This window comes from Anser cygnoides, chromosome 17 (assembly GCF_040182565.1).
Source record: "Anser cygnoides isolate HZ-2024a breed goose chromosome 17, Taihu_goose_T2T_genome, whole genome shotgun sequence".
NCBI classification, from domain to species: domain Eukaryota; kingdom Metazoa; phylum Chordata; class Aves; order Anseriformes; family Anatidae; genus Anser; species Anser cygnoides.
In genome coordinates, this window is record NC_089889.1 from 9,933,851 (window position 1) to 9,960,256 (window position 26,406).

General features: G+C 57.3%; 6 protein-coding genes across 22 annotated transcripts in view; 1 reads left to right on the forward strand and 5 right to left on the reverse strand.

Annotated features, from left to right (window-relative positions):
* Window positions 1–7,758, reverse strand: part of IGLL1 (immunoglobulin lambda like polypeptide 1) — a 33,061-nt gene extending 25,303 nt beyond the window's left edge. Inside the window, exon 1 of one of the 15 annotated variants that reach the window (XM_066978676.1) lies at window positions 7,352–7,758. In XM_066978676.1, coding sequence (XP_066834777.1) covers window positions 7,352–7,743 — 392 coding nt within the window. In that variant the 5' untranslated portion in view covers window positions 7,744–7,758. Of the gene's footprint in view, window positions 1–2,442; window positions 2,807–3,411; window positions 3,920–4,067; window positions 4,435–5,091; window positions 5,468–6,550; window positions 6,957–7,349 lie in introns of those variants that run through there. The other 14 variants (XM_066978677.1, XM_066978678.1, XM_066978680.1 and 11 more) reach the window with 14 other exon arrangements.
* Window positions 7,759–10,115: 2,357 nt separating this feature from the next.
* LOC106031282 (vacuolar protein sorting-associated protein 29-like) lies at window positions 10,116–12,739 on the reverse strand. Its single transcript, XM_013173577.3, has 4 exons — window positions 12,467–12,739; window positions 11,923–12,111; window positions 11,120–11,355; window positions 10,116–10,558 (listed from the first exon to the last, which is right to left on the reverse strand). Exons 1-4 carry the CDS (start codon window positions 12,722–12,724, stop codon window positions 10,441–10,443), a joined length of 801 nt encoding a protein of 266 aa, XP_013029031.2. The 5' UTR covers window positions 12,725–12,739; the 3' UTR covers window positions 10,116–10,440.
* A 571-nt stretch (window positions 12,740–13,310) lies between these two features.
* VPREB3 (V-set pre-B cell surrogate light chain 3) lies at window positions 13,311–14,117 on the reverse strand. Its single transcript, XM_013173580.3, has 2 exons — window positions 13,865–14,117; window positions 13,311–13,639 (listed from the first exon to the last, which is right to left on the reverse strand). The coding sequence occupies exons 1-2, from the start codon at window positions 14,115–14,117 to the stop codon at window positions 13,311–13,313; spliced, it is 582 nt and encodes a 193-aa protein (XP_013029034.3).
* A 1,239-nt stretch (window positions 14,118–15,356) lies between these two features.
* On the reverse strand, window positions 15,357–20,815 carry LOC106031281 (uncharacterized). 3 transcript variants are annotated; one of them, XM_013173575.3, is made up of 6 exons: window positions 19,243–20,815; window positions 18,080–18,433; window positions 17,380–17,736; window positions 16,278–16,352; window positions 15,628–15,770; window positions 15,357–15,495 (listed from the first exon to the last, which is right to left on the reverse strand). In XM_013173575.3, exons 1-6 carry the CDS (start codon window positions 19,286–19,288, stop codon window positions 15,442–15,444), a joined length of 1,029 nt encoding a protein of 342 aa, XP_013029029.3. In that variant the 5' UTR covers window positions 19,289–20,815; the 3' UTR covers window positions 15,357–15,441. The 3 variants fall into 3 exon arrangements, with proteins under 3 accessions (XP_013029029.3, XP_013029027.3, XP_013029030.3); XM_013173573.3 differs by lacking the exon at window positions 15,357–15,495 and having other exon boundaries at window positions 15,553–15,770; XM_013173576.3 differs by lacking the exons at window positions 15,357–15,495; window positions 16,278–16,352 and having other exon boundaries at window positions 15,553–15,770.
* An 84-nt stretch (window positions 20,816–20,899) lies between these two features.
* Window positions 20,900–25,040, forward strand: C17H22orf15 (chromosome 17 C22orf15 homolog). Its single transcript, XM_048064000.2, has 5 exons — window positions 20,900–21,027; window positions 22,134–22,220; window positions 22,469–22,594; window positions 22,950–23,024; window positions 23,510–25,040. Exons 1-5 carry the CDS (start codon window positions 21,003–21,005, stop codon window positions 23,623–23,625), a joined length of 429 nt encoding a protein of 142 aa, XP_047919957.2. The 5' UTR covers window positions 20,900–21,002; the 3' UTR covers window positions 23,626–25,040.
* CHCHD10 (coiled-coil-helix-coiled-coil-helix domain containing 10) lies at window positions 24,865–26,275 on the reverse strand. Its single transcript, XM_048063999.2, has 4 exons — window positions 26,118–26,275; window positions 25,850–26,027; window positions 25,571–25,724; window positions 24,865–25,127 (listed from the first exon to the last, which is right to left on the reverse strand). The coding sequence occupies exons 1-4, from the start codon at window positions 26,171–26,173 to the stop codon at window positions 25,108–25,110; spliced, it is 408 nt and encodes a 135-aa protein (XP_047919956.2). The 5' UTR covers window positions 26,174–26,275; the 3' UTR covers window positions 24,865–25,107.
* Between the last annotated feature and the right edge of the window lie 131 nt (window positions 26,276–26,406).

Consider the following 26,406-nt stretch of genomic DNA (forward strand, 5'->3'; position numbering starts at 1 on the left):
CGTCATAGATCACAGTGACAGGGGCACTGCCAGGGGTCTTCTGCTGGTACCAGCCAAAGTAGCTGCTGCTACCCCCGGAGCAGGTGATCTGCACGGTTTCTCCCGGGTTCACCGACTTCGAGGCCGGCTGAGTCAGCGCTGCCTGGACCAGGGAACCGGGAGAGGGAGAGGAGAGAGGGGAGAAAATGGGGCTCAGTGAGTGCCCCATATGCACAGCACTCCCCCCACAGCAGTGCGACAGGGCCAAGGGCCTTAGAGCACATCCCCATTGCTCTCTGTCACCCTCACACCAATATAGCTGCTGTCGTGGCTCCCACAGTAATAGACAGCCTTGTCGTCGGCTTGGACCCCAGTGATGGTTAACGTGGCTGTGGAGCCAGACAAGGAACCAGAGAATCGTGAAGGGATGCCCGAGGGTCTCTTGTCGTTGTAGTAGATCACAGTGAGAGGGGCATTGACAGGGGTCTTCTGCTGGTACCAGCCATATTCATTGTAGCTACCCCCGGAGCAGGTGATCTGCACAGTTTCTCCCAGGTTCGCCAACTTCGAGGCCAGCTGAGTCAGTGTCGCCTGGACCAGGGAACCGGGAGAGGGAGAGGAGAGAGGGGTGAAATCGGGGCTCAGCGAATGTCCCACACGCACAGCCCTCACCACGCATCAGTGGGATGGGGCTCCTGAGCCTGGAGACTCCAATGACACCATTCAACCGACAGCCCTGAACACAGATTCCATGGCCAGAGCCCCACAGTCTTGCAAGGACACTTGCATGAATCAGGGATGCTGAATATCACTGCTCAGTCCTGCTTAGGCCTGAGGTTCAAGGGCAAAAAGCCTCCATTTTTACCTGTGGTCTGTCCTTCACTTCCACATTTCTCTGTGTCACTATACCAGCATCAGTGCTGCTGTCCCAGTTACCACAGTAATAGGGGTCTTCATCCTCGGCTTGGACCCCAGTGATGGTTAACATGCCTGTGGAGCCAGATGTGGAACCAGAGAATCGTGAAGGGATGCCCGAGGGTCTCTTGTCATTGAGATAGATCACGGTGACAGGGGCACTGCCAGCAGTCTTCTGCTGGTACCAGCCATAGTAGCTGCCGCTACCCCCGGAGCAGGTGATCTGCACGGTTGTGGTGCTTTTACTCGGGTGGGCGGTCGAGCTCCACCACAACCGCTCTCTCACTCCCCCTCCTCAAAGGGAAAGGGGGAGAAAAATACAATGCAAAGGGCTCAAGTGTTGAGATAAGGACTGGGAGATCACTCAACAATTATCATGACAGGTAAAACAGACTCAGCATAGGGAGATAGTAAGGCTTATTGCCTATTACTAACAAACTAGAGAAGTGAGAAACAAAGGAAAGAAACCAAAAGCACCTTCCCCCCATCCGCCCTATTCCACTGAGTGACGCAGGGGAATCGGGGAATGGGGGTTATGGTCAGTCTATAGCACTTCTTCTCTGCCGCTCCTTCTTAGTCACTCTTGTCTTCTGTGCTGTGGGGTCCCTCCCACGGGATGCAGTCCTTGGCGAACTGATCCAGTGTGGGCTTCCCACAGGAAGCAGCTCTTCAAGAACTGCTGCAGATATGGGTCCGTACCACGGGGTCCATCCCTCAGGAGCAAACTGCTCCAACCTGGGTCCCCCACGGGCAGCAGCTCCTGCCAGGTCACCTGCTCCTGCGTGGTCTCCTCTCCACAGGCTACAGGTCTGGCCCAGAATCTGCTCCGGCAGGGGTCTTATACAGGCTGCAGCCCCCGTCGGTGCAGGTCCACCTGCTCCACAGTGGTCTCCTCCATGGGCTGCAGTGTGGAACCTGCTCCACCATGGTACTCCATGGGCTGCAGGGGGACGGCCTGCTCCACCATGGTCATCACCACAGGCCGCAGGGGACTTCTGCTCTGGCGCCTGCAGCACCTCTCCCCCTCCTTCTTCTCTGACCTTGGTGCCTGCAAGGCTGTTCCTCACTCCTCTCACCCTCCCAGCTGCTGTATGGTGCAGCTTTTTTTTTTTTTTTTTCCCCTGTCTTAAATATGGTCACAAAGAGGCGCAAACAACATTGCTTATTGGCTCACCTCTGGTCAGCAGCAGGGCCCATACCTAACATGGGGCAGCTTCTAGATTCTTCTCACAGAAGCCACACCTATGGCCCGCTGCTACCAAAACCTTGCCACGTAAACCCACTACAATGGTGTCTCTCGGGTTTGCCGTCTTCGAGGCCGGTTGAGTTAGTGCTGCCTGGACCAGGGAACCTGGAGAGGGAGAGGAGAGAGGGGAGAAAACGAGGCTCAGCGAGTGCCCCCCACAGACCTCCCCATGAAATGGGAAAGGGAACACCACCACTGGAAGAGAAGAGACCTCAGCTGCAGCCATGACAGAGAAGGGCAGAAAACCTTCATCTTTAGCTCCCCTCTCTCCCTCACATCCACATCTCCCTGCGTCACTAAACCAGCACCACTGCTACCATCGTTGCTTCCACAGTAATAGACGGCCTCGTCCTCGGCTTGAACCCCAGTGATGGTTAACGTGGCTGTGGAGCCAGATTTGGAACCAGAGAATCGTGAAGGGATGCCCGAGGGTCTGTTGGTGTCTCTATAGATCAAAGTGACAGGGGCAGTGCCAGGGGTCTTCTGCTGGTACCAGCCATAACCGTAGCTGCTCCCGGAGCAGGTGATCTGCACGGTGTCTCCCAGGTTCACCGACTTCGAGGCTGGCTGAGTCAGTGCTGCCTGGACCAGGGAACCTGGAGAGGGAGAGGAGAGAGGGGAGAAAACGGGGCTCAGTGAGTGCCCCACCATGCACAGCCCTCACTGCTGCCACCCCAGGCACCACAGTAGTAGACAGCCTCGTCCTCGGCTTGGACCCCAGTGATGGTTAACGTGTTCGTGGAGCCAGATGTAGAACCAGAGAATCATTAAGGGATGACCGAGAGTCTCTTTGTGCTCTCATAGATCACGGTGACAAGGCCAGTGCCAGAGGTCTTCTGCTGGTGCCAGACGTAGTAATATTTGCCATCACTGGCACTGCTACCCCCGGAGCAGGTGATCTGCACGGTGTGTCCTGGGTTCACCAACTTCAAGGCCGTCTGAGTTGTCGCAGCCTGGACCAGGGAACCTGGAGAGGGAGGGGATAGAGGGGAGAAAACGGGGCTCAGCGAGTGCCCCACACGCACAGACCTCATGGCGCAACAGCGGGATGGGGACCCTGAGCCTGGGGGCTCTGATGACACCATGGGACCTACAGGCCTGAACACAGAGGCCATGGCCAGAGCCCCACGGCCTTGCAAGGACACCGGCCAGAACCAGGGATGCTGAATATCACTGCTCAGTCCTCCTTAGGTCTAACAGGCAAGGGCAAAAAGCCTCCATTTTTACCTGTGGTCTGTCCTTCACTTACACACTTCTCTGTGTCACTATACCAACATCAGTGCTGCCATCCCCGTTACCACAGTAATAGACAGCCTTGTCCTCAGCTTGGACCCCAGTGATGGTTAATGTGCCTGTGGAGCCAGACTGGGAACCAGAGAATCGCGAAGGGATGCCCGAGGGTCTCTTGTCGTTGTAGTAGATCACAGTGAGAGAGGCACTGACAGGGGTCTTCTGCTGGTACCAGCCATAAGCGTAGCTGCTGCTACCCCCGGAGCAGGTGATCTGCACGGTGTCTCCCGGGTTCGCCGACTTCGAGGCCGGCTGAGACACTGCAGCGTGGACCAGGGAACCTGGAGAGGGAGAGGAGAGAGGGGAGAAAACGGGGCTCAGCGAGTGCCCCACACGCACAGACCTCACCGCGCAGCAGCAGGACAGGGCCCAGGCACCCAAAGGCTGCAGGCCCAGGAAGGAATCCACAGCCCCTGACAAATGGGAGCCTGAGGACCAGGGGTTGCTGGTGCAGCCCAGGGCTCCTGGGGCCATCCCCTGCCCAGGTGATGGGCACAGACCCTGCACTATGGGGTGGGGTGGGCAGGGCTGAGTTGGGGACCTGTGCCACCATCAGAGGGGACGGCAGGGAGACAACTGCTCCTGCGATGCCAGGAGGTATTTCTATCACTTCCCCATCGCCCCCGTGTCACTATACCAGCACTAGCACTGCTGTCCCAGCTAGCACAGTAATAGACAGCCTCGTCCTCGGCTTGGACCCCAGTGATGGTTAACGTGCCCGTGGAGCCAGATATGGAACCAGAGAATCGTGAAGAGATGCCCGAGGGTCTCTTGGTGTCGTCATAGATCACGGTGACAGGGGCACTGCCAGGGGTCTTCTGCTGGAACCAGCCAAAGTAGCTGCTGCTAGCCCCGGAGCAGGTGATCTGCACGGTGTCTCCCGGGTTCACCGACTTCGAGGCCGGCTGAGTCAGCGCTGCCTGGACCAGGGAACCTGGAGAGGGAGAGGAGATAGGGGAGAAAACAGGGCTCAGCGAGTGCCCCACCATGCACAGCCCTCACTGCTGCCGTCGTAGGCACCACAGTAGTAGACAGCCTCGTCCTCAGCTTGGACCCCAGTGATGTTTAACGTGTTCGTGGAGCCAGATGGAGAACCAGAGAATCATTAAGGGATGACCGAGAGTCTCTTTGTGCTCTCATAGATCACAGTGACAAGGCCAGTGCCAGAGGTCTTCTGCTGGTGCCAGCTGTAGTAATATTTGCCATCACTGGTGGTGCTACCCCCGGAGCAGGTGATCTGCACGGTGTGTCCTGGGTTCACCAACTTCAAGGCCGTCTGAGTTGTCGCAGCCTGGACCAGGGAACCTGGAGAGGGAGGGGAGAGAGGGGAGAAAACGGGGCTCAGCGAGTGCCCCACACGCACAGACCTCACCGCGCAGCAGCAGGACAGGGCCCAGGCACCCAAAGGCTGCAGGCCCAGGAAGGAATCCACAGCCCCTGACAAATGGGAGCCTGAGGACCAGGGGTTGCTGGTGCAGCCCAGGGCTCCTGGGGGCCATCCCCTGCCCAGGTGATGGGCACAGACCCTGCACTATGGGGTGGGGTGGGCAGGGCTGAGTTGGGGACCTGTGCCACCATCAGAGGGGACGGCAGGGAGACAACTGCTCCTGCGATGGCAGGAGGTTTTTGTATCACTTCCCCATTGCCCTGTGTCACTGTGTCAGCGCTAGCACTGCTGTCGTAGCTCGCACAGTAATAGACGGCCTCGTCCTCGGCTTGGACCTCAGTGATGGTTAACGTGGCTGTGGAGCCAGATTTGGAACCAGAGAATCGCGAAGGGATGTCCGAGGGTCTGTTGTTGTTCTGGTAGATCACGGTGACAGGGCCAGTGCCAGGGGTCTTCTGCTGGAACCACGCATAGTAGCTATAACCCCCAGAGCAGGTGATCTGCACGGTTTCTCCCGGGTTTGCCGACTTCGAGGCCAGCTGAGTCAGCGCTGCCTGGACCAGGGAACCTGGAGAGGGAGAGGAGAGAGGGGAGAAAACAGGACTCAGTGAGTGCCCCACATGTACAGACCTCATCAGGCTGCAGCAGTGGGATGAGGCCACTCTGCCTACAGGCACCCGTCAGGCAGCAGGACCTATGGCTCCACAAGGCTGCCCATGAGCTGACGGTGGTGGGCACTCTGGAGTCCCACTCCAGAGGCCACCTGGATTCATGCCTCTTGTCAGGAGCAGCCCCACTCTCAGCTCTGATTTGTACCCGGCAGCCCCTGGTGTCCAGGAGCCACCACACACATGGGAAATGCCCCCACCTGCAGAACTCCCTGGCCCCGCAATGCCCACCCCAAGGTGCCCAGGACTCGAGCAGCTGATGGGCAGGGGAAAGGGCATCATTGCCGGGGGCTCCATTCCTGCAAGCAGCACAGAGGGGATGTGCTGGAACACGGCACTTGCCACGTGATGGGTTCCATCCCACTGGGCACACTGGCAGCTCCTTCACCATGTTCAAGCAGCAGCAGCAGGCAGTCAAGGGGCTCTGGGCCACACCAGTAAAGTGACTCACTTCCTAACTGCTGGGACTCACTGTGACCCTGGCAAGCACTGCCGTCCTTGCTCCCACAGTAATAGACAGCCTTGTCCTCGGCTTGGACACCAGTGATGGTTAACGTGGCTGTGGAGCCAGATGTAGAAGCAGAGAATCGTGAAGGGATGCCCGAAGGTCTGTTGGAGTTTCTATAGATCACCGTGACAGGGGCACTGCCAGGGGTCTTCTGCTGCTATCAGCTGTACCGAAAGCCACCCCCAGAACCACACATCTCTGCAGCTTGTTGCATGGACACAGACAACACCAGTGCCTGAACCAGACCACTGGGCAACCAAAGGGCTGAGGCAGGAGCTCTCCTTATCTGCCCAGGGCATGCCCAGGACTCCCCAGGTGCCCAACGCGCACGCACCCAGCCATGTGCACTGCAGGCAGCTGTGCAGCTGCAGGGCCCTGGGCAACACTCAGCCTGGGGTAGCTGAAATGCAGCGAAGCCCCGGGACATGGTGGACAAGGGGAAGGGCAGCAGGTCACCTGGTGAGATGGCACTGCCTAGCTGAGAGGAAGGGGGAGACTAAACCGACCTCTCTGACATGCAGGATCTCTCTGCCCAGTCAGCATCACCTTATCATAACCACTGCTGCTGTCGTAGCTCCCACAGTAATAGACGGCCTCGTCCTCAGCTTGGACACCAGTGATGGTTAAGGTGGCCGTGTAGCCAGATGTGGAACCAGAGAATCGTGAAGGGATGTCCGAGGGTCTCTTGTTGTTGTCATAGATCACGGTGACAGGGACAGTGCCAGGGGTCTTCTGCTGGTACCAGCCATAGTAGTTGTAGCTGCTCCCGGAGCAGGTGACCTGCACGGTGTCTCCCAGGTTCACCAACTTTGAGGCTGGCTGAGTAATCACTGCCTGGACCAGGGAACCTGGAGAGGGAGAGGAGAGAGGGGAGAAAACGGGGCTCAGCGAGTGCCCCAGCATGGAGCAGGCTGGGGGAGACAATCTCCAGATCAGCGCCAGCCCCATGCATTTGAGGCTTTCCCCAGCCCTAGCACCTGCACTTTCTCCTTAATCTGCTGCTCTTCTGCCCTGGCTCCTGCACCCAGTACCCAGCCCCATCTCCTCAGTGCCTTTGCTCTGACCCATGCCTCCGCGTCCCTGCACAGCTGCAGCTGCACGGCACAGAGTCTGGGCCTCAGCACCATGTACAGGCCAATGGGCAGAGGAACAGCAGCAATCCCAGGGGCTGTATCACTGCGGGATACACAGAGGGGATGTGCCACACAGCAGGACCCACCTCACGGGGGCATTTCCTGATCCTAGACCAGGCCCAAGCTGCAGCAGCAGGCACCCGAGGGGCCCTGGTACCACAGCAGCTTGGCCTCTCACTTCCCCATTGCTGGGACTCGCCGTGACCAGTGCTGCCACCCCAGGCACCACAGTAATAGACGGCCTCGTCCTCGGCTTGGACCCCAGTGATGGTTAACGTGTTCGTGGAGCCAGATGTGGAACCAGAGAACCGTGAAGGGATTCCCGAGGGTCTGTTGGTGTTGCCATAGATCACGGTGACAGGGGCAGTGCCAGAGGTCTTCTGCTGGTACCAGCCAAAGTAGTTGCCAGTACCCCTGAAGCAGATGATCCAAACAGTTTCTCCCAGGTTTGCTGACACCGAGGCCGGCTGAGTTGTCGCAGACTGGACCAGGGAACCTGGAGAGGGAGAGGAGAGAGGGGAGAAAACGGGGTTCAGCGAGTGCCCCCCACAGACCTCCCCATGAACTGGGAAAGGGAACACCACCACTGGAAGAGAAGAGACCTCACCTGCAGCCATGACGGAGAAGGGCAGAAAACCTTCATCTTTAGCTCCCCTCTCTCCCTCACTTCCACATCTCCCTGCATCACTTAACCAGCACCACTGGGCTTGTGTGCCTTGTTCCTATCCCTAAAACAGGCATGGCATTATATTGTCCCCAGCCCCATTGCCTGCTCCCATTGGTGCCTCTCTTGCTGCTGCTTCCATCTCTCCTTGCAGGGGCCCTGAGACTCTGTCCGTTGTCTGTGTGTGGGGCTGTGGGTCCCTCGGTTGGACCAAGATCTTTTGGCACTGGGACCATCCCTATCCTGCTGCTGCACGGTGAGGTCTGTGCGTGTGGGGCACTCGCTGAGCCCCGTTTTCTCCCCTCTCTCCTCTCCCTCTCCAGGTTCCCTGGTCCAGGCAGCGCTGACCCAGCCGGCCTCGAAGTTGGCGAACCCGGGAGAAACCGTGCAGATCACCTGCTCCGGGAGTAACGATGGCTATGGCTGGCACCAGCAGAAGACCCCCGGCAGTGCCCCTGTCACCGTGATCTATGGCAGCAGCAACAGACCCTCGGGCATCCCTTCACGATTCTCTGGTTCTACATCTGGCTCCACAGCCACCTTAACCATCACTGGGGTCCAAGCCGAGGACGAGGCCGTCTATTACTGTGGGAGCTCCGACAGCAGTGGTGGTGTTTCAGTGGTGCAGGGAGATGTGGTCCAGAAGCTGGTGGTGGCCTCCAGTTATCCTACTCCGCTTTTCCTGGGTGACCACTTTGGCAGATGAAGTCTTAACCTTCAGCAGTTCTTATGGACATTTTGGGAGAGGATTGTCAAGTGAAAAGAAGTACCTGTCTGTGTATCTGTTAAAGGACAGGGACGGTGCTGATGAGAAGAATGATGTGCTGATGTATGTAGAGTCTGAGTGTGACACAGATGGCATGGAATAATGTGTGGGCGTTGTGCTGGGTCTACCTGGGATGCAGTTAGCGCTCCCTGCAGCAGCCCGTACAGTGCTGTGCCCTGCACTTGTCGCTAGAACACCACTGCTATGACACCAGTGCTGTGTCTGGTGCTAAGCAGTGCTGGCACAGCACCAGGACTCCACGCAGGCCCCTCAGGAGCCAGCAGGCTGGGGGTGGGCATGAGGTGGGGAAGGGACATCACCAGGCAGCAGGCCTAAGCCGACCCAAGGGATATTCCACGCCATACAAAGTCATACTCAGCAGTAAAGGTGGGAAAGGGACGGAGAGGTGGGGCTCTCGTTAAGAAGCCGTCTGTCCTCCCAAACAACCACTGTGTGTATTGTGGTCCTGCTTTGCAGGATGTGGCCCAGCATCATTTGGTGATGCGAATGAGAGAATAACTTTTTCCTCTTTCTGTGCTTCCACGTGGCCTTTGCTGTTTGTTGTTTTTTTTTCCCCCTCTTCCTTTCCTTTTAACTACATCCTCCATAGCTCAAGCCATGAGCTTTTCCTTTTTTCTTTCTGGCATACTTTCTTCTTCTCCTCTCCTTCTGAGGAGGGGGAGTGAGAGCACGGTTGTGATGGAGTTCAGCTGCCCAGGGAGGTAAAAGCACCTCAGAGGTACAGACCAGAGTTAAAAATGGAGGCTTTCTGCCCTTCTCCCCGATGGCTGAGCAGGACTACGGGGCTGAGGCAGGTTTCTGTCCCCATGCATGGCCATGGCTGTGAGTATCCTCCCTGTCGTACTTTGCTGCATGGGAGGTGATTCTGGGGACAGGGCTCCCACCATCCCTTTCCTCTCAGAGGCACAGCACTGCATTACCCCCAGCCCTGCCACCCGTTGGTGCTGGCAGCCCAGTCCTCCTGCTACTGCTGGAGCTGCCTCTGTGCTGGTACACCCTGGGCTGGGCTCGGATGCTCCAACGTGCCTGTGGCTGCGGTCCCTGCTCCTTGGATGGTGGCGATCCCCATCCCGCCGAAGTACAGTGAGGGCTGTGGGGGTGGGGCAGTCGCTGAGCCCAATTTTCTCCTCTCTCTCCTCTTCAGGTTCCCTGGTCCAGGCAGCACTGACTCAGCCATTTTTGAAGTTGGCGAATCCGAGAGACACGGTGCAGATCACCTGCTCTGGGAGTAGCGGTGGCTATGGCTGGTACCAGCAGAAGACCCACAGCACTGGCCATTCCACTGTGATCTATAGAAACACCAACAGCCCCGTGCTGCAGCAGTGCCTCCTGCCCACCCCGGGCCTTGCACAGGCACTGCGAGGGGACCCCGGTGCCATCAGAGCTGTTACAAGTCCTCAGACAGCTCCAACCACTGCAGAAAGGTTTCATGGTATTCCTTGGGAAGCAAACAGAGGCTCCCTTTCAGGCCCCAGAGAGGCCCCTTGGACTCGGTTCCTGCCCCCATTCTCATTTAAGGAATAATAAATAGGACCCAGTCACATGAAAATATAGGTTTATTTATGCTTATTTTAACATATGTTCTGTCCCAGCTACCACCACCCTTTCTACCTCTCCAGGCCAGGAGCACAGCACCTGCTTCTTGGGCACAGCATGTTTTTGATGAGCTAATCAAGTTTCTTCTGCTTCAAGCCTCGATCACGAACCAAGACTACGCTTTGCAGGCTCACCATCATTAACGTTGTAGCCCATTTACAACCAAACATGCTGCTGCAACAGCACCCCCCCGTGGCCTGTCCCCATTTAAACTGGAAAGAGAAGGACAGAGGCAGCATGAAGTTAGCAAGCAGATTTAAAGATGCATCAGTATTTCTTGAACTCAATCCTTTCCACTTTCACATCATCCTCAATTAGTTGGTATACATAGGTCACAACCGTGGAAGCCTGGATATCCATCAGTACAAATGAAGGGATAGTGTTCCTGGAATGAAAACATACTTTGACAATCACCCTGATTAGCTTATAATTCTTGTTATTAACCTATCTTATGTGAATGTGTTCTAAAACAATTGATTGCAAAGGGCTGCAGGGATCTGAGTAGTACCACAGCTCAGAGGCACTGACAGCAGCAGCTCAAACAGAGTTGCAGTTCCCAAGAACAGCTCTCATGACTGGATGTGCCAGCTGCTGTGTGTCTCAGACCCTGGAAGTGCCTCGAAAGGCCTCATTTCCTACAAGAGGTCAGCATGCAGCTCCTGGAAGACACCAAAAGGCAAGACAACTCCAAGAAGCTGCAGCAGCTCACCCCTCTGCGGGCCCAGGAAGCAGCCAGCACCAGACACGCCAGTGCTAGGCCCAATTCATGAACTAAAAATCTTGTTAACAGGGGGAGTGTCAGGCTGCATTATCTGGGAAGAGGAGGGGTGGCCTGCATGTCACAGCTGCTCAGCACTGCTCTGCAACATGGGGGCTCAACACACACATATTTGGGGTAACGTGCATGAGCTGTGCTGCATGGGTAGTTCAAGCTCATTTCACTCACGTTTCTAAAGCACTGTAGGCTCCTGTAGCTGATCCTGGGTTGATGTAGAACTTATTTTCATGTTCAAATGCTTCAAATTTGTGTGTATGTCCTGAGATGAGAATGTCCACATCCAGCTGCCTCTGTAGCAGTGCCAGGCTGGCCACATCACCCCAGGGAATAACCTGATGACCGTGAATCAACCCAATTCTGAACTGCCCAACAGTTACAACCTTCTGTTCAGGATAATTCAGACTCTGAGAAGGAGAAACACAAGGGTTAGAAATCAGCCAAAGACTCCTCATCAACACCGTGCAGGTTCACGTGACCCAAGACACAAACCCACCTGTCACCACCCAAGCTCCCAATGTCTCTCTGTGTACACACCCTGGGAAGCCTGCACCATTTGTCAGCAAAGAGCAACTGCAGAGCAAAGAACTGGGATCTCGTGCCCGACAGGAATTGTGTGGGCATCAGGAGCGTCAGGCTACTCAGCAGTAAGTAAACACGCACACATCGCCCATGCCTGTGACTCCCAAGCAAGCTGCAGTGGCTTCACAACAGTCACAAGCAGACTTGTACAGGCCTTTGTACAAATTAAGTGCATGTTTTACCACTGCACACCAAGTCCTCCCTGGTTGCAACTGCAATGAGGAACATCTAGAAAGGTATTTTGCTTCTTCAGTCTTACTTATTCCTATTTCCTATCCCAGCACCTTACCACTCAGTAATTGCTAACACTGAAGGACCTCCCAGGTTTCACTGAGACAGCCACAGCATGCAGTGAACAGGGACAGGGGAATTAAGAGCAGCAAGAACATTACCTCAGAGTCCCCCCTAACAACGTGAATGTCCCCAGCCAAACTTCTGAGGTAGTCATAGCTCTCCTTGGTGCAGAGGTTTCCTGTGCACAAGATATGCTGGATTTTTCCTGGAACCAGCAGGTTCTTGAACTTCACAGGCAGACCGCTGCATCGGTGCGGGATGTGAAGGTCCCCGAGTACTAACACCAGCTTCACACACAGCAGGAGGAAAGAGAGAGTTTTAAGCCACGTTACTCAGCAGTACAAAGTCAGTCAGCAGCTCCGGCGCGCTTGCTAATTCCAGCAGCCTTTACAGGCCCGGCAGGGATTTCTTTTGGGTGCAGCCTCCCGGGATTAGCCCCGCAGCGCCCGAGGGGCCGGCAGGGCAGGCCCACGCTACTCCCCCCGTGCAGCACGGCGGGCTCCAGGCTCCCGCTCCCCCGTGGAGGGAATTCACCGCCCAGCAACAGCAGGGGTGCAGAGAGCACGGCAGAAAATCGAGCCTCGGGGCCCGCAGGCACCGCCGCAGCCCCGCGGTAGGAGGCGATGCGAGGCGGCCGCTCACCATCGTGCTGCGCCGCAGAGCTCCGCCCGCCCCGTTACCCCGACGCGGACTGCGGTAACCAGGAAGTAACGCGCCTCCTTTTCCCCTCCCACAAGCCAATGGCAGCGCCCGCTCCGCCCCACGTGATGCCAAACTCTCCCATGCCACGCCCCCTAGCGCCCCCTCCCCAGGGGTGCGCGGCTGTGCTGCGCATGCGCTCTGGAGCGGTCCCTGCTGCGAGAGGGACCTTGAGGCGTTGTGTCCCCTCCCCCCTAGCATCCCCCCGTTTTTCCCATAGCGTTTTTACGTAATCTGCGAGAATTTAACGGAAAAACGCCTCGCCCCCCCTGCGTGCCCACGCTCGTGCGGAGCGCCCAGCAGCGCCCGTGCCGCCCCGCGCCCCGTTCCCCCACAGGAGCCGGGGGAGCGCTGGGGGGCGCCACAAAATGGCGGCGGGGGGCGACAAGATGGCGGCGGGGGGTAGGGCACACAGAGACGGAGGCAGAAGCGCGGCGTCGGAGGGGCAAACATTTTTATTGCCTTTACCAAACCGCAGCCCCTGCCGGCCACCAGCTCAGGCACCCCGCGGCATGGCCCCGTGCTCCCACCGCCGCTGGGATGTGGGGAGAGCGGGGCTGTGAGGGGAGGTGAAGGGAGGGGAGGGGAGGGGAGGGAAGGAAGGTGAGGGAGGGAAGCTGAGGGAAGGAAGGTGAGGGAGGGAAAGGGAAGGAAGGTGAGGGAGGAAAAGTGAGGCGGCTGCGGCACTGCGCCGGGCTGGCCCCGGGCTGCAGGAGGTCTGTGCCCCTTCCCTCCAGCCCTGCATCGCATCACGGCGCATGGGGCAAGCCGGTTCCGCTCCCCGCTGCTACAGCCAGCTGTTGGTGGAGGACAGCGAGCAGTAATATCTGCCGTTGTCTTCCTCCTGGGCGTCCGTGATGGTGAGGATGCAGGCGTTGCGGGCAAGGTCTTTGGTAGCGAAGAAGCGGTCAGGAATCCTGGTGGGTTTGTGGTTGTCGTGCTCCGAGTTGTAGTAGAGCAGGTACCTGAGGGCCTGCCCCGGGCGCTGCTGGTACCAGGTGATGCCGAAGTCGGTGATGTTGTACTGGGGGCTGAGGGTGCAGGACAGCCGGGCGGTCTGCCCGGGCAGCACCAACACGGTGGTCGGCTGGGTCAGCACCTGCTGAGCCTTGCAGGCTGCACGTACCAGGTATGCGGTTACTGATGGGGAGCCGTGCCCAACCACCCCCAGCCCCAAAATATTCCCTTACCCTCTTTAGGTGTCCCCACTGCGCAGCCCCACTCATTGCACCACATAGCCTTAGAGCATACCTCCTCCCAGCTCGGCTGAACATTGCCCGTACACACCTCAGTCCTGCCCACCTTCCCCAGCATCAACTAGTGCAGCCACGCTGCCCTTACCTGTCCCTGCTGTCCCCACCAGCAGCAGGACCACGAAGCCCAGGGCCATGGCAGGGGCCAGGATGGGGAGCAGAGGAAGGGAGGCTGTTTTGGAGACGGGCTGTGGTACTGCACAAGCCCGGGCTGATGTGCTGCTAGTGAGGCGTATGTAAATGACACAGGGGGCTGGGGACTTCAGCTGCCCGTGTCGCTCCATTTGCTGCAACTGGGCTTCAGCAAGGGGGCTCGAGTCAGTGGGGCGAGAGCCCAGCATCAGCACCTTCACCTCCAGGCACAGCCTTGCACATGTTAGCCTGCTCCACTGCCCTTGGTACTGGGGTACAAGGGTGGGGACACCACCCAAAACAAGTTGACCTTCCAGAAGACATTTACTGAGGGACACAGTGTGGGGGGCTGTGGCTGCAGCGCAGGTGGTGTCTGGTGAGGAAGGACTGCAGACCGGTAAAGCAAAGAGCTTCCAGAATCAGTGGGTGTGAAGGCCCTCCTGTCTGTAACGCCACCACAGGGCACGCACACCTCTGCAGCCCAGCTCCCAAGGCATCTCCAAGCCTAAGATTTTTGTGAGTGGTTGAGCATGCTCTGTGTTTGAGGGAAAATGGAGCCACGAGCTCCAGGACAGGGTCCTGCCTCATTACACCAACCCAACACTGCATCTCTGGTCCCAAAGACTGGGTGCTATGGCCCGCCAGCAAGACGGATGTTCGCTCTGCTTCGACACGCTGCAGTGGTCTCAACAAGGGCTCACGTGCCCAACGGCTCAGCTATTTTTTCCCCTCTTCTCTATCAGCTGGTCTAACAAAAGCAATTACTTCCCCCTACGCAACCTTGACCAATTTACTGTGACACAGCCTCCCCAGGGAGCAGTGAGAGCAAAATGAGAGCAAAAGGTGGTGGCTGAGGCTCCTCAGAGCCGCCATAACGCCATCGCTTGGGAGTGGGCTGCGCGCTTGCAGCATAGGAGGCAGCAAGGTTTGGGTTGTGCCTGGTGGGACTGCATGGCCCTGTGTGTGGCTGGGCTATGGCACACAGCTGCCATGGTCGTACAGCCCCACGAGGAGGCTGAAACACACTGGCCCTCCTTGGGGTTGGGCAGGGATTTGCTGTCTGTGCTTCCCCTGAGGCTGTGGAGTGTTGGAGTGCTGTTTTGATGGGACAGCAATAGGAACAGAGACATCAGCACCTCTCTCCTGCCCTGGGTTAGAGAAGTCCCCATGCAGGCCTTGCTTCATCCTGCAGAGCTGCCAGGCTTTTCCTCCACGGGAGGAGGATGTGGCTGTGTCTGGTGGGTAGCATCAGCCCCTGGGGATGGTGCAAGGGTTGGTCTGAGCCAGGCTGGATACAGAGCAGCTGAAAGCCAGCTCCACAAGGAGCCAGAACAGCCAGGTACAGCAGAGACTGAATGTACACACAGTCTGTCCTGGAGAGGCTTTAATTGAATACAAAAAACAACCATCAAGGGAGAGAAGGTTTTGCTAGGGACCTTTGCATGATACACAGTGGAGGGGAATTATCCACAGTGCCATGAATACTGGAAGCACAGCACAGCTCCCTCCGTCCCACTGGGCTCTCCTGGGCTGTCATCGTTGTCCCCGGACCGCAGCAGTGGCGTTCCTTCCTGGGAAAGTGAGGAGCTGTGAACAAACAACAGCCTCGGTTACTGCCCAGCAGCCCCATCCATGGCTTCCTCCTCAGGGCTCCGTCGCCAGCCCCTGCACTGCTGCAGGAGTCAGCAGTGGCTGGGCTCTGCCCGGCACCGCACTCACGCTGTACTCTGCCATGCTGCCAGCGCTGACACTGACAGCTTCCCTGCCTGCAGGCTGCCTCACACCCTCCTCTGCGGGCCTGCAGCAGGGACCCGATGCGTCCTGCAAGGTGCGCCGTCTCCTCAGCTGGATGTGATGCTTGTCTGAAACAGAGCAGAGGGGACACAGCTCTGCTGGAGCAGCCCACGCTGAAATAGCACGGCTCTAATACAGCCTCCCTGCTCACAGACCGGGACCGGTCGCTATCGGAAGGATTTTGCCTGACGGTTTTTCCCCACTATAATGGCCTGCTCTACACCTCCTTACAGTCCAAAGGCTGAACCCCGTGTCACACTAACTGCTGAAAGACATTCTACCAGGGCATGGAGGAGCTTTTGGCCTCCTCTCACGCTCCTCCATGTGACAGCAGCGGCCTGATGCAGTGCCACCCACGTGAGTCCCGTCTGCTCCCGGTGCCCCACGCTCGGCTGAGACCACAAGGGATGCAGCGAGGCGTCAGCAGAGGACACAGCGCAGTGCAGGTGAGGGCCTGGCCGTGTTGCTGAAGAGCCAGTGTCCTCACAGAGACACAGGAGAGATCAGGCCACTGCTGTGATAAGGTGTGAGGTGATGCCTGGGTGAAGCCGTGTTCCTTGCCCAGTATTACTTACACAGAAAGTACAAGCACAGAGCCATGACGGCAAACGCAACGCTCCCCAAAGCAACCAGCAGGACAGCCGAGGAGCCTGGAAAGGAGAATGCAGGCTTGTACTCCTAGAGTTCATATTGTCATATATACTGGGACACGCAACCCTGCAAGCGGGTTGGTGGTTTCAGTGAAAACATGGAAGACTCCGACCTCTGCAGCTAGGGGCCGTGGGTAAGACATTGAAGAAAACCTGTGAAAAAAGGCTAACAGCGCTGAGGAGGCAGGCCATGCCCACCCCACCACGGGCGTGAGGATGTGGGAACAAGAACACAAGAACCAGCAAATTTTAAGAGTTTCTTCTGAAATACGAATCACATCTTTTTGGCACCAAATCAGCAGGGACACGGCATGTCCTACACTTCAAAAGAGGGTCCTGCTTTATCCTCACATCATGTATTTCCCACTTGAGTCATGGTGAGTCCAAATTACTGCATAATTTCAACTAACCGTGTTCTGGATTAATTGGCCAGGCTGCAAACACAGTGAACAATTCTGCTGGGATTTGTTACTGAGTAACACTGGATAAAAGGCACTTGTACACATTAAACTAAATGCATTAAAAATCCATGTCATTGTTCGGTAGAGATGAAAATCGGTTCCTGAAAGAATCACATCAAGGTGATACCTTTTACAGATAACCACTTGCAGCAAGGGGTGCGTAACCTGTATCTCTTCACAGATAACATTCTGTGGTTTTGTAGACACTTTACATTTATCTGTGCATCTCGCTTTCATGTTTTCTGACCTTGCAAAGCTTTGCCGTTGCAGCACAACAGCAGCTCACACTTTGGGCAGCCAGCCCTCTCAGCCTGTTGCAGGTACGAGCGTGCTGCAGACATAGCTCCAGCTGTTGGCTGCCTGCACTCCCCACGCTCTGCAGGGCAGTGCAAGGTGAATGAGAGGCACCCCGCATGTTAAGATGTGTCCCAGCTGAGAAGTGTCACATGCACCCTGTCATCAAGCCCCGAGCAGATCAAGCCCATGGATTAGACTGACTGTGAAATGCAAAGACTTACCAGAGCAGGATTTTGCTTGCCCCACAAGGTCCCAGAAAACAAGCTCACCTTTCACAGCAAGGTTGGTTCTCGTCCCTCTCTGCCTGCCTGAAAGCTCTCCCAGGCCCTCACAATGGTACCAGCCACCGTCCTCCTCTTCCAGCCCAGTAATGGTGAGACGGCTCCGGTGATTTTCCAGATCAAATATGCTCTGGAAACGACTCCCAATGCTGCCGCTATCGTTCTGGAAACTGGATGTGAGGTGCCATGCTACGAGTCGGGGTGGGCTCTGGTCTTGCTCGTGCAGCCAAAAGAGGTTGGTGAAGTTCCTGGTCAGGTTGGCAGGGAAATCACAGTCCAAGGTGACTTCGCCTCCTTGAGGTACAGAGAAGCTGAGGCCCCCAGAGGCTGCCCACGGCTGCCGACCTGCAAAGAAGAGAGGTTCACATGGGTGGTCATGTCAGAGCTGCTTTGATGCCTGCATAATGCCAGCTCAGGCAAAGCACTGTGCCCACAAAAGTTACTGGGGGCTGCACAAGCCAGTGGGAATGTAAAACAAAACTCTGTAAGGCTAGGTGTTAAAACGCAAACCATTCTCCTTTTCCCAGCACGGGGGCGGGTCCCTTGCCTGAGCTCAGTCCAACAAGGCTAACACTTCCCAAAGGCTTTGGGAAGCCACTCGATGACAAGAGAGGACTACGCTTTCTCAGGGATGCACAGGTGTAATGCTGGAAGGAAAGAAAGGGGAAAACAGGAGAGACGGACTCACCTCTAACGAGCAGGTGAGTCACCTTTTCGGTGGGGTTGCTGCTCCCTATCTTCACATAGCAGAGGTAAGGGCCAGTGTCATTCATAAGCACTTCTGAGATGTTGAGAAAGCTCACGCTCCTTTCAAAATCCACAGTGCCGCTGAAGTGACCTTCGCTGCGGTGCGCACAGGAGGCATTGGACCGTGTCATCCTAAACTGCAGGATCCTTCCTGACATGTTCCTGTGGCTCCAGATGAGCTCATAGAAGGGATCACCACTGCCAGTGTGCTTGCGGAAAGGACACTCCATAACCACAGGCTCCCCTTCAGTCACAAGAACCACTTGACTCTCAGGATATCCAAGAGTCCCTGAACCTGAAAGCGAGAATTGGAGGAGAGCCCCGATTCCTGCTCCCAGGCAAGGAGCAGGCACACTGACTCCATCCTGCACCACTGCGCTGGCTTCAGGTACTGAGCACAGAGCAAATGCCCCAGGTGAGGGCCCGACAGCTGCCCCACCAATTTCATCTCTTTGGGGGGTTCACAGAGCACGCAGATGCCCCAACCAAATTCTCCCTCCCTAAACCTCTCCCTAGGTCCAGACAGAGCCGCAGGGAGCCTGGGGCTCATCTGCACGCCCAGTGGCCCCTAAAGCCACGGGAGCCCCCAGTTACTGCAGCCTGCACATCCCTGATCAGAGACACAGCACAGAACTCCGCCAGGAACAGCTTCCTAGCCAGTACCACGAAGGGTGCCTAGACAACAACAACCCTGCAGAAGGTAAGATTTCATCAACTGAAATAAGCGATGAGGAGGTGGCAGCGAAGGTTTCACCCAAGCAACTGTAAAAACCTTGCAGACTTATTATTTTTGGTTATCAGTACACTAGATCTTGATCAACAAACGGATGCACTCAAGTTCCTTACACTGTGCCTCTGAGCTAGTATTTCTGTCTCCAATTCAGCATCCAGGTACTTTTGCAAAATACATCAGGAGCTGTTTGCTCGTTTCTCTCAATTTCAGGGGGGCTCCGAAGAGGCACGGCATGGCGGGGGATAACAAGCAGCGCGAGGGAGTAAGGCTTTCAAAGCACACCCACACAAAAAAACCCAAAGCAGGGCGAGGCTGAGGCGGGACAGTCCCAGTGCCTCCCAACAGGGCGAAGGGACGGAGCAGGCACTTACCCCAGGGCAGGAGCAGCAGTGGCAGGAGGGCGAGGGCGAGCGCCATGCCCAGCCCCGGTCTCCAGCAGCCAAGGCAGGAGGAGGCCTCTCGGCAGCACCCGATCTCTCACCTCACAGGGAGGAGCTGCCCGCGCGCTACGTGTGCGCAGGACGGTGCGAAACAGCTCCGCTAACAACCCTCAGCACGGGCTGTCCCTCGGGGTTGCTTTGTCCCACCAGGTCACATCTATTTTGGACCAAGTCCGGGGCACGGGGAGGCCCCAGGTGCCCGCCGTGCTGGGGTCTGCTCAAAGCAACGGCACAGGGTCACTCCGAGCCTCCCGGCTGCCCAGGGCAGCCCCCCAGGTCCGTCCCCTGCTGTGTTTGGAGGCAGGAGAGGAGCCCACCCGCTGGAGGCCACAGCCCCTGTGGGACAGGGGGCAAAGTGCTGCACTGACGCTGCTCCACCTGCTCCCCGTGCCTTCCCACTGAGCTGCCCCAGCGTGAGGCTGATCCCCCAGGGCAGGGTGCAGTGTGTGAACGCTCAGGCTGGGGTGAGGGGGCAATTTCCTCCATGTAAGAATTGTTTTTAATCACAGAAACGTGCTCTCCTTCCCCTTCCGCTTGCTCCAGGGACTCTCCCGATAGAGAGTGGGCTCTATCACCACCCTGAGAGCAGAAATACCAAGCGGTGGTGCACAAAGTCTCCCGGTGCCTCAGAACACAGCCCTCCTGCTGTGGTCATCTCTTGGCTCACGTGTGAGGGCTAAAGAGAGCTGTGATACCACACCACGGCACCTGTAAGGGAAAAATGGGTCCTCCACAGCCCAGTACAACAGCTGCCGTGCCCTGCAGCACAGCAAGCCCTCAGACGTGTTAGATATGGAAACCAGGGTCACAGGGCAACAGGCTGCTTTTAGGCTGGCCCAGCAGCGAGAGCTGCAGCACAACCGGCCCCAGCTCTGAGAGGCTGCTGGGAACCAGACTTCTGCTCTGTGGTTTCACAGCTTCTCAGGAGAGAAATCAGAAGAGCAGTGCTGTGAGCACAGCTCTGCCCACACATGCCCTGCTGCATCGTGCACAGCCATAGGGCCCTTTCTCCATGCAAGGAGATCTGGAGAGAGGAGATTTGTCCACAGAGCTGTGAGTACCAGCTACACAGCGCAACTCTCCACAGATCACTCCTTGTGCCTCAGCGTCAGTACTAGGTCCCACCATTCAGGTCCTCAGGACAGGATTTCACCTGTGTGTCTTGGCATCTCTGCAAGAAAAGGGGGTGATGCTACAGGGCCCTGTAAGCACTGCTGAATGTGTATGGCAACATCTGGGCACTAAGCAGCTGCTGCATGAGCAACGCAGATTGCTCTGGTGGCACTGAGGGGCAGGAAAGCAACTGCCTGTGCAAAGCCCGAGAGCAAACATGAACCAGCATCGATGCTGGGCACAGCCGGGCAGGCACGGTCTGGCACTCAGAGGGGCTGCAGGGCAAACAAGGGGCAGGAATCACCAGCACTGTGAAGAGACAGACTGGGAGCAGCCTCCTGAAAGGCTGTTGTTAACAAAGCCCTGCTCTACCCCTCCTCTCCCAGCGCCCAGGCACAGGAGGCTCAGGAATCTGCGGGGGCCATTCCCCGTTGCTGGGAAATCTGCTATTGAAACCACGACAGTGTCAGCTGGAAACGCCGCCCCTCCTCTCGGCGCACAACACCCGGGCACTTTGTCACCCCCACTGTGCGCAGGACATCGCAGCCCCTTGCCTCCAGCCCCCGCCAGGAAGCACAATGTTCATCACGGTGAGATACGGAGGTACGTGGGGAAAGCGCTGGCTTCGAGGCCGCTCTCGGTGCCAGGTGGTGGCCCCACAGGGAGGCAGGGACACAGCACCTTGATGCACAGCAACGCCCCGTGGCCAGGGAACAGGGCAGGAGAGCTCTACCAGAGCACGTCAGCAGCCTCTGCTCCATCTATTTATTTTTAAAAGTTACCTGATGGAGATATTTAATCCCTGCACGCTGACTCACAGAGCAAAACTATGTCAGCAGGGCTCGGTTACCCACAGGAAGGGAGGCCAGGCAAGGGGTGGATCACTGGGCTGCAGCCAGCACCACCTGCGGGGTAAACTCCCTCCAGGTTGTCCTTGCTGCGTGTTCCCAGCTTTGCAGCTCTGAGGAAATCGCTGGAGGGGGCTTTGCTTGTCTAGACAGAGACAGAAAGTCACCAGGCAGTGACAGCTGCCAGCAGTTCCTCTGCTCCCCGCTTTGTGGGAAGGGTTCCCCTCGCTCTAACCCCAGCCCTTGGCTTCAGAGTGCAAGCATCCACAGCAGGGAAAGAGAAAACGGGCAGACTCTGTCCTGGCCTTGCCCCCACTTGGCTAGGAGCCTTCACCTGACCCCAAACACTCAGTGCTGAAGCTGCCAGACACACATGGGACTATACCTTTGATCCCTCTGCTATTTCAATTGCCTCCGCAGCTCTGACTGCTGACGTTTGACAGCCCCGGGGATTTCTCCATCGTGACACTCTCGGTGAGAGTTCACAGCCAAAACACCCCCCGGTGACTCAGCCGAGATGTCCGGCTCCTTCCCCTTGTGACCTGGACAAGTTCATGGAAGGGGAACGTCAGGGCCAGGGCTCGTGGATTTTTCCTACTCCTATTTGAGGAACCTAAGTTAAAGGACAGATGCTTCACGAAGCAGAACAGCTTTCCCCAAATCAGAACGCTCATCCCAGCTCCTAGCCTGGCGCATTCCCAGCACAGCAGACAGCCCATAATACCACAAGCTCAAAGCCCTGCTGAAAGGCCACGCAGGGCCCCCAGCTCTGCTGCCCACGACAGCACCCACCTGTGATGTCAGCGGGGCCCCTGGATCCAGGGTGACCTCGCGTACCCACTTCTCATTCCCTGCCCACAGCCAACTGCCAGGAGCTGGTGAACCTGCAGTGCCGCGTCCTGATCCTCACCGCCCACCTGAAGAGGAAGTGTCAGTGCGCGACAGAAGGTACCGAGTGCTCGCGAGCAGCCACCGCCCCAGGGGCAGAGCCTTAGAGAAGCAGCAGAGGGGATCAAAAGGGTTGTGTGGGAGTTGCAGGTCATCCCAAAAACACAGGGGTAGCAAACATCCTCCCCTGCAGACCTCAGTGCGTTCTCTTCATAGCGTAACTTGCCAAGGGAAGTACCTCTAAGCCTGTACCAGCTTGTAGAGGTTGAAGGGACACACGGGATCTTTACACACCTCTTCCCCTCCAGACTGCATCGATCTTGTGGATGAAGCAGGGGCCTTGATGAACCTAAACAAAGTGGAAAATCCTGCCTCTGAGTTTGCCAGTAAATACCTACGGGAAAGGCAACGCTACATCCTCGTCAGAGTCACCAGTAAGTTCCTCAGCAAGGCAGCACAGCTCAGCCTCTGGGCCAGGACGGGTCTGCTGCAGGGGTGGGTAGCACTGCAAGGAACTGCCCCGCATACCAGTGACACTTGTCACAGCCTACCAGCACAGATGTGCCTTTGGACAGGGTCTCTGTCCAGCAGTTGTTTGGACACCACACAGTAGCTCTCAGGAGAAAGAACAGCCAGCGCACGAAGAAACTAGAGCTGTACCCTGAGTCCGAGGTAGCAGCTCTGAGGGAGGAGGAGTTTCATGACAGAGCCACCTGCCCCAATTCCAAGTCTTGATCCCAATTTTCAGCCAAGATAGGGATTAACCCACTTTTCCCATTCTGCTGGTAGGAGAACAAAGCACTGAAGCTACCTGCTACGAACCCTTACTGGAGAACCTGGGGAAACACCACCCTGACCTCGCAGGTAAGTCAGGCACCCACCTCGTCTCCAGAGGAGCTGAGGGTGCAGGCGTGACTCCCCTTGCACACCATCCAGGGGACAGCGCTCCTCTGCGTCGCAGTGCCCCCTCAGCACAGCTTCAGGACTGGTACTGCTGTGAGAGCACTGTCACCTGCGGGTCTCAGCAGGTGAATTCAGGCAGCAAGAGGGGACTATGAGCAGGCAGAGCTGCTTCGCAGAGCCCCTCCTGCCTATCACAGCAGCAGGCACCGCTGCCCGCCCTCCCCACACCAAGCTGTACGGGGTACAGCACCAGCCCCACAGCTGGGAGGGGTGCAAGGCAAGGAGTCAGCTCCTGGGGCAGGCAGGGAGGGACAACATGAGCTGGGGAGACTCAGATGTCCACCTCCCAGGCTGCAGTCTCACAGCTCAGCATCTCCTCATTTAACACACCAGTGGGCAACTGACACAGCAGGAAAGGACCAAACTCTTTGGGGATTGCTCCACAGATCGGCTGCAGAAGCTCTCAGCAAACACCCCAATGAGAGAGCAGTGGAGGAAAGGCTCCTTGCAGAGGAGGGCCCAGCCCAAGAAGAGCTCAGAGCCAAAGAGCACCCCTAGATGAGGAAAGGGCCTGATGGGAACACGCACAAGTGCAGTGACCGCCTCCAGGACTCACCATAGTGCTGCCTGAGCCCCCGGCCCCACCAGGACCCCCCACTCTCCTCTGATGTTCTGCAACTAAAGCTGCACCGACATGCAAACAGCACCCCGGCCAGGCACAAGCAGCTGCCTTCTGCTTCAAGGTGTCATTCACATTCCCACAGCATGACCTGCCCTGAGCAGCAAGGAACTGCGCCTCCTGCCTCAGCTCACTGGGTAAGTCTGCCCTAAACACCTCCACCACACTGGCAGGGGCCTCCTGGAGGCTCACCAACCCCTGCGGTCAGCAGGAAAAGTCATTCAGGAGACATCCACAGTGTCAACTGCAGAACCATTGCTGGAACTTGCCAGGATGGGTCAGAAGACAGCACACACTCGCTGCAGGTATGCCTGATAGCTTTCCCTAGCAGCCTCTCCGTGCAGACCAGCACACACCAAGTTAAATATTTCTTGAAGGCAGCAAGATGAGACTCAGTGGTTCCACTTAACAGGGGTTCCTCCTGCTCGCACTGGAGCAGCTCAGCACACAACAACACTCGGGCTTTGAGTCTCTGGCACCTTTCTAACTTGGCCGCCTCTCAGGAGAGCGCAAGGCACCCCGGTTAAGGACATGCACAGCTCAGAACACCGACTTCCATCAAGCATTTAAGTTCGGATATTTGAAAGGGACAGGACCTTCAGCAGCAGTCCCTATGATCTGCTGCCAAGCAGGGTCTCCTGAGAAGAGCCTGCAGGCAGCCGTAATGAGGCTGTTCTGCCATAATGGCAGAAATAGAAAGCAGCCCTGAGCTTCACCTTTAGCCGGTGACCTTGAGAACATTGCATAACTCACTAAGGAAGATCAGCTGGCTGTATCCGAGTCATGCAGCCAGACAGGTCACGCCTTCCTAGCTCCTGGGTCAGAACACGGCTCTTCAGGAAGAGGTTATCAATGCAAGAAGAATGTTACTGAAAATACTGTCGGATATCTCAGATTACCTCTCTCCAGCCCCTGCTCTGTCTGGAGTGTTGCCAATCTGATCTCAGCTCAGTTGTGCATCTACTTTTGCCAAGCCATGCAGGCACAGTTCTTGCTGCTGGGCTGCACCTCCTGCTTGCAGAAACACACAAACAGACGTGCCTTGCCCTGAAAGGGGATAATATGGGTAATATCTGGGTAGCTTAGTTTTAGCTCAAATATTAAATAAAGAAAATGCATAGGTGATAGTTCCAAATAAGCTTCTTTATTTTTCCATAATAAATACAACACTATCTGAACTCCAGAATCACAAATCCAACCGTTCCTTTACTTCCCTGTTACTCCAGAAGTAAGTTACCCCTAGAAGACTCCGATCTGGTCAGCCTGTTCCCTCCAGCTCGTCACCTGTCCATCCTTCCTTCCACTCCTTGCAGGCATCAGGGCTCTACACCAGGCTCTTCTTCTCCCTACAAGTGGGCAGATTCCTCACAGGAGAGAGGAAACACCTACATGGGAGAAAACACAAGGTCAGTATTAGGTGCATATTCCAGCAGCTGCAGTTAAATAAAAACTCTCCTGCCTAAGGTGATCACCTTAAGCCTAAGACATAAGGACTGAAATCTACTATTAATAGGTGCAGCAGGAACTAGGAAAGCAGGTGGTAAAAGCAGCAGGCTTCTCAAAGCAACAAAAAGGAAGCTCTGTGAAGTTATCTACAATCTTGTCACTTTCAGGGACGTGGTCAGGGCTACCTCTTCTGCCCTTTCCGGTTCCCTTCAGCATTCCAGGTGAAGGAAAAGGCACTCACACAGGCAGAGCCACTTCCTACTTAGAACCCTGAAGGGCACCGCTCGCTCGACAGCTTGTTTGCACAACCTTCAAACCCTCTGGCATTCTCCCAGCTGCAGCTCCCTCACCACCCAGCCCCACCGCTGGGACTTAGACCCACCGTTACTATATTTGCACTGCTTCAGCGCCTCGTTGAAGCCCTCACACAAGGTCAGGTCTCTCTGGTTGGTAGCACACTCCAGGAACTGCTTCATCTCGTAGTGGCAGGGCCCGTAGGGCGACTGCTGCTGGTACACAGGCTGCTGGCGAGGCTCCTGGAGGCGAGGACGGGGTTAGGGGCGCAGCTCGGGCAGGCTCCGCGCCGCTGGGGCCGATCCACACGGCCTGGGCACCACGGCCCGGCCCCGCAAGGGCGGCACAAGGACACGCGGGCTCCTACCTGCGCCGGGGCCGCCTTGGTGGGCTCGGAGGAGCCGCTGAAGGCTCCGGTGAGGGCGCTGCCCACGACGTGCCCCACGGCGGACCCCACGGCCACGCCGGCCGCCGTGCTGGCCATCTGCGCCATCAGCCCGGGCTGCGCCGGCTGCGCCGCCGGCACCGGGGCGGCTGGGGCCGGGCTGCGGGAGAGGAGCGGGTCAGGAGGGTGGGGGGGGGAGCCCCGCCAGGCCCCCCTCAGCCCGCCCCGGCCCCCTCAGCCCGCCCCGTACCTGGCCGGTGCCGGTGCCGCCGCGGGCCGCGCCACGCTCCTGCCGCCGCGCGCCATCGCCTCAGAATGCCTCGCGCCCGCCCCGCGCGCCGCCTTAAGAGCGGGCCCCGCCGCCACGTGACGCACTGCGCACGCGCGCTCGCCGCTCCCGAAGCCGCTCCCGCCCTCGCCCTTCTGAGGGAAGGCGGGGCTTCCTGCTGGGCGCGTGCGCGATGGAGGGGGGCGGCCCCGTGCCCGCGCACGCTCGTGTCCGCCGCCAGGGGGCGCGCGGGGCGGGGGGGCGGGGCCTC